Genomic DNA, 6307 nt, shown 5'->3' with positions numbered 1-6307 from the left:
CGCCTTTTTAATATATAAATGTAATATTTTAACTTAGCATGCTAATAGTTTCTTAAACAGAAATGCATTATAAGAGCTGCGAAATGACATAATTTTAATTTATATTTATAAGTATCCCTAGCTCCCCCCTCCCCATTGGAGATCTGAAACGTGTATAATTGTTTTATTACAATGCTAAAACTATTTAGTGATTTGACCGGAATGCCATTTTTCTCTTCTTACATTTGTATATATAGGCCGGTTATAGTGAAACATATGGTCAAACTAAATCCAACATGAGATATTTAGTATGGAATGAGTAGAGATACACAAGATAACACACAGAAAAAAAGTCCTCAAAAATATCACTACAGGATACTGAGATATCACGTCATATTTATTGGGGGAAAAAGTATTTTCCAATGTCCATTATCATGCACCGTGTGCTATTTTTTCTCTACTTCCGGTAAGAAGTAAACATCGTATTTCGCTGTCAAATTGTTTGGAACACACTCTGTTCGAAGAATACTGGTTATTGTCAAGTGAATCGTGTATGGTAAGTAAAAATATTTATTGACTGAAGTATGTCAAATGTCTGTTACTAGGTGAGAGCAATATTAAATTATATAATTATCAAGGCTGTTTGATTTTTATGGGTTTCCGCGAAGTTCACTACTGTCATAGGGCATGACAGTGTTGTTCTGAAATTAATTGTTTTACATCTTCTTAAATAAAATATAAAGCATATTAAAATTGTTTTTGTTGTAATTAAATCGAGTACACCCCTTTTAAGATTCAGTGTAACAATTTCACCCAAATATTCTTTACTATAAATCCGTACATCTTTTCCATCCTATAACCCTATACTTGACATAATAAATTACCGTTATCCTTGTCTACCCCGGTCCCCAACCTGAATTGTACTAATCTTTAATCTATGTCTTTGTATTGCAATAATCGAGAGCAAGTGTAAATGCTTCACTGCACTTGCCTTCTTGATGTAAATGCATATATAGAGAGTTTACATAAGAATAATAAATCTATTATCTAAGATAATTATTGCTTTGTTTCAGGTTAGTACTTTTACTTCGTTAGATACAATGCTTATTTATAAGTGTATTAGTTTTTTATGACTTTGATGTAAATTGTTCTAAAATTAGTATTTCTTGTAATATTGTTAGGACATCAAGTGTACATGTATATTTGGAATTTCAATGTATTGTATAAATGAAAATGCTTCACTGCACTTGCCTTCTTGATGTAAATGCATATATAGAGAGTTTACATAAGAATAATAAATCTATTATCTAAGATAATTATTGCTTTGTTTCAGTGATTGTTCTGGGAATAAATATTCGTAATCCCAGGTGTGTAGCATCCCAAGACGAACCCACATCTACCAGTAAACTATAAATATTTGGCAGAAGGGTTGAGCTAGCCTTCGGGCACGACAAGGAAAGCCCTTCGTCAATGGCGCCCAAAACATGGATTGGGTTGCATTAGACACTACACAGATCACTTGAGAAACAGTACTTTCACTTTTGGTTTGGGATTTCCCTTGAGTTCACCTGAGAAATCATAGATTTACCTGTGACGTCACTCACGTTTATGAACAATTTCATTGGATATTATATCCACGTGGTATGGAATACCATCTCGTTTGTTTACTATCGACACGTGCGCACGGATTTTGACAAGTTTGACAGTTACGCATATTGGGCCCTAAACACATCGTTAGCTGATCAGCATCTTTCGGATACTTTTTCTGGATGTCGTCGTCGCCGCGTTGTTGACCTGGATCTTTGGAAATAAGAATGCTTTGACATTCCGAACTTTTGTCTGTGCGTTGACATTTAGTTAATTTAGTGCTTAGGATATAGTGTGTTAGTGCTGGAATAAGTGTTTCAAAATTTATTTGGAATTAGGATATGTTTAGTGGGTAAGATTTTTATCTATTTTTCTGCTTAGTTATAATTAGACTGTGATTGAAATTTTATATTAGCAGAGTTATACATGTATTTTTGACCTTAGGTTATTAGAAGGTTTGTTGATATTATAAACTCTTCGTAGTAATATTCAGATATATAGTCTGACTATTTATTTCCTTAGAAAGTTGTAGTTAAGAGGACTAACTCTTTAACACCTGTCCCGCTCCAACCCGATAAAATCCAATACTCCTATAGTATACCATATAACCTAATAAAATACTGAAATTTCCAATAGCCTTGATAGCTCCATCGGTAGCGATGTAGGGTTATGAATGAAACAGATTTTTAACCCGTGGGTTCGAGACGCAGAATTTCCATTTTTTTTCTCCTTACAAGTGCCGTCTTTGTTATAAAGTCATTTAATATAGTCTTTCTATTCTTATTTCTTGCAAAATGTAAGAAGTTTGAATTTGTTTCATAGCATTTATCGGTGTTTTCTCTTTGTAATAATACAAAAGGGAAAATACATAGGTCTAGCTTATAAAATCCTTGCAAGGTGTTGACAAAAACGTAAAACAGAGCCAAACCGTATTATCAAGTAGAAAAGTATATCTTCAAGTAGTTATATTTGAAGTGATACTTCTTTACAGCAAAATAAAATTTTCGCGAAACTTGAAAAAACGTGCACGATTCGGCAATGTACCGCGGCAGCGCATAATTCGATACGGTATAACATATAAACATTCTATAGTGTTACAGCGGAATTAGCTCGGTAGGGAGAGCGTTGGACTTGAGATCTTAAAGTTGGTGGTTCGAATCCCGACAAAGACTTAAGTTTTTTTTCTTTCTAAAAAAAAAAAAAAGAATAACACTGAACAGTCATTTTTTATTTGTCTTATTGTAAATACAATGTACATGTGAATGAGAGTTATGAATGCAAGTGTTATAAAGTTTTAAAAACATTTTTTAAGCTATTATACATTATATCTTGCAGTAGGCTATTTCACTTACTGACAATAGAAAAAAGTGAATAGAGTGAATAGCTAAGTGAAAAGTGATATTCAGTGATAAGAAGAAAAAGCAATTTAGTGAAAAGTGAAAACAATAAGTGAAAAGTGAAAAATTAGTGAAAAGTGAAGTAAGAAAAATTTATACAAGCGAACGCTAAGAGAGGAGATAGATGTGAAGTGAAGAACTAATAGAATAGTGAAACATATAAGTAAGTGAATGAAATAGTGAAAATTAGTGAAGATTAGTGAAAACTGAAAGATCAGATACACATATAGAAAATAATTGTGCTTTCAGAAGCTAAGTAGTAAACAGGATAGCAATAAACATAACAGTAAAGCACCGTATAAAATAGTGATAATCATTAGAAAACAGTGAAGAAACGTGAGCAGTGAAGGAAGTGAAAGGTTATTTGACACTGAAAATTAATAGTAAAGTGCAAATACAGTAACTAGTGGGCACTTTTTAAAGTGAAGAAAAGTGAAGTAGTGAATATTAGCGAAAAGTGAAATTAAGGAGTTATAGCGCTAATATATTGAAACGGAAAGGAACCAAAGTCAGAAAAGAGTCAAAAGGTGAAATATGTAGAGAAAAGTAAAAGTGATAGAAGGTATATATTACTGTGAAAGATAATTGAAGTGAAAAGAGTAAACTGTAAAATAATAGTGTTTGAAGTGTGAAGTTTATATGTACAATAATGGAAGATCAAACAACAGATAGAGATATCAGAATGAGACAGCGAGATGCTAGACGACAGGAACAGGAGAGATTAGAGGAAAAACAGAAGCAAAGAGATAGATTGAGACAAGATTTAGCTGAAATAGAAAATGAAAGGCAGAGATTGTTATCTCAGAGAAGAAATCAACAGCGACGTTTAGAAATGATTCATAGTTGTGATCCTTTCTTTTATGAAGTCGAGCGGCCAAGAATAGGTGCAGAAAGGCTTAATATAAGCAACCCTGAACAGCAAATAAATACGGGAACCAGACAAATATTAGACAGAGGAATTGTGCAACCACGTTTCGTGAAGCAACACAATGAGGACCTCGGAAGTTATATGGACCTAATAAGTCCTGAACCAGAAAATATACCAACTGCCACACACGGTATAGGAATAAGTGGAAACGAACATGAAAGCGATAATGATAGGAGACAAGCAATTGCTCAGACTTATCAAGCAACAAACAGAAATTTAGATTTCGCTTCAGGCAGTTTGAACATGACTGAGGACATACATAAAATGCATGGTCAATTAAACCAAGTCATAGATAGGGATGATATCCGTCAGAGCATTAGGAGAGACGTTTTACATATCGATCAGCCAAGACAAGAGTCTAATTTAGACTTTCATATTGATAGAGATAGATATAGAGATATAGAATATAATGCAGACGACATTAGTTACAGAACAAGAAGCCGTGTGGCTGAAAGTACTCGCATTGATGCAGAAACTCATGTCAATGGTGACAAAGTAGATGTCAGTATCGAGACAGATAAACTAGAGGCGAAATTACGGCAATTGAGTATAAGGAAGGACACCAATTTAGATATTAATTCCTTGCAAAGAGGCGCAGAACTTCCAGATCATAGAAAAGAACACAAGAACATAACTCCCGTAGGTATAGGTATGAATCCTGAAATAAAGGACACAAGAAGTCAACTAAAATTCATCGATAGAAAATTCAGGGAACATTCAGACATCAATGTAAGAGGAGAATTGAATGATGATAATTCAAACACATCTATTAAATCTGAGAAGTTTAGCATCCTGCAGCAGATAGAAAAGAAGAAAATGGAATTGCAAGAGCTACTGTTGATTCAAGAGAACACAGAGAAACAGCTAAAGATAGAAGAAGAAAGGAGACTAATAGAATTAGAGAAGCAACGAAAGATGTTGCATATGTTGACTGAAAGAGAAAGGGTAATGGATGAAAGAGAACAGAAACTTAAAGATGATGAGAGAGATTTGTTATTGAAGTTTGAAGAACTGAAACGGATAAAGCAAGACGTTGTAAAATCAGAAGAAGAACAGTTTGTTCAGTATAAAGCAATAGAAAGAAATATCATCACTAAAAATGAAGCATTAAACAAGAGAGAATCTGACCTTAGAAAAAAGGAAGAGATAGTTAAAGAGCTTCAGCAGAAATTAGTTCCAGAAGTAAAGAAAGAGACAATTATTCAGCAAACCCCGGAAATTAGTCCATTTTCTGGTGACGAAGCGAAACCTAAGAGTGAGGTCACATTAAACGAGTGGAAAGCCGAGATAAGAAGTTTAATAGCTACAGCATTGTACCCAGAAAAGATGATTACTCAGGCTGTTAGAAAATCATTGAAAGGTCAAGCCAAGAAAGTTCTGTTAAACTTAGATCCAAATGCTAGAGCTGAAGAAATCATAGAAAGGACAGAAGATATATTTGGAGATATGTCTAGTAAACAGACAATTTTCACGGAGTTCTATACTGCATCACAGAAGCCAGACGAATCTATAGCAGATTGGGGCTTACGACTTGAAGAGATTTTGATAAAAGCTTCTACCAAGAAGTCAATAACACCAGATGAGAGAAATGAAATGCTTAAAGATAAATTTTGGAGATCGCTGTATAGCAAGGATATCAAAAACGCAGTTAGAACATCCTTTGAAAGCGGTGACAGTTTTGAAATGCTCAGACGGAAAGCAAGGGCTGAGGAGCACGAAACTAAAATTAGTGCTATAAAGGCTGATATAGCACTGCCTAAACAAGATGAAACTGCAAAGGCGGCGGATAAGCAGACAGAACTTCTTGAAGCTATGATGAAGCAAATGGCCGAATTAAATAAAAAGGTAGAAGACTATAGAAAAGAAAATGAAAGTAAGCCACAAGATGAGCATAGAAATAGAAGATATGGTGGGTACAATAGATGGAATGGTCCAAGGGATTTCAATAGATGGAATGGTTCGAGGGATTACAACAGAGGAGCAAACAGCTATAGGAATCGATTTGACGATAGGAGTCATAAATTAAAAGAGCAAAGCCCAGATACCGATAAGAAGCAAGAGGAAAAGAAAGGAGATATGAAAGTCAAAGAGGAGAAGAAACAAAATTCCGAAAAAGAGTTAAACTAGTTGGCGCTTCTGTTGAAGGGCACAGCAGAAGCAGAGAGGAAATTAAAGGCCCAAAAGATAATCAGATAAAGACAAGATTGATCGGGAAAGCAAATGAACATGAAATATTGATTAAAGATTGTGTGATAAAAGCACTGATTGATACTGGTAGTATGATAAGCACAATGTCGGACAATTTCTATAGAAGTATGACTGATAGGCCAGAACTAAGAAGTCTAGAAGATTTTGACATTGACATATATTGTGCAAATGGACAGGAAGTGCCTTACAGTGGTTATATAGAGCTAGG

At 34.3% G+C, this 6307-nt stretch overlaps 1 protein-coding gene across 1 annotated transcript; it reads left to right on the top strand.

Annotated features, from left to right (window-relative positions):
- The first annotated feature begins 3612 nt into the window (after window positions 1-3612).
- LOC123531175 (trichohyalin-like) lies at window positions 3613-6018 on the top strand. The gene has a single exon (XM_045311956.2). It carries the CDS (start codon window positions 3613-3615, stop codon window positions 6016-6018), a length of 2406 nt encoding a protein of 801 aa, XP_045167891.2.
- Window positions 6019-6307: the final 289 nt, after the last annotated feature.

The sequence above is a fragment of the Mercenaria mercenaria genome, chromosome 6, assembly GCF_021730395.1.
Source record: "Mercenaria mercenaria strain notata chromosome 6, MADL_Memer_1, whole genome shotgun sequence".
NCBI lineage: Eukaryota > Metazoa > Mollusca > Bivalvia > Venerida > Veneridae > Mercenaria > Mercenaria mercenaria.
This window is presented reverse-complemented; position numbering and strand designations above follow the sequence as displayed.

What these genes read in the sequence shown, in the direction of transcription:
- LOC123531175 (XM_045311956.2), top strand. Translation starts at nt 3,613, where the DNA reads ATGGAAGATCAAACAACAGATAGAGATATCAGAATGAGACAGCGAGAT.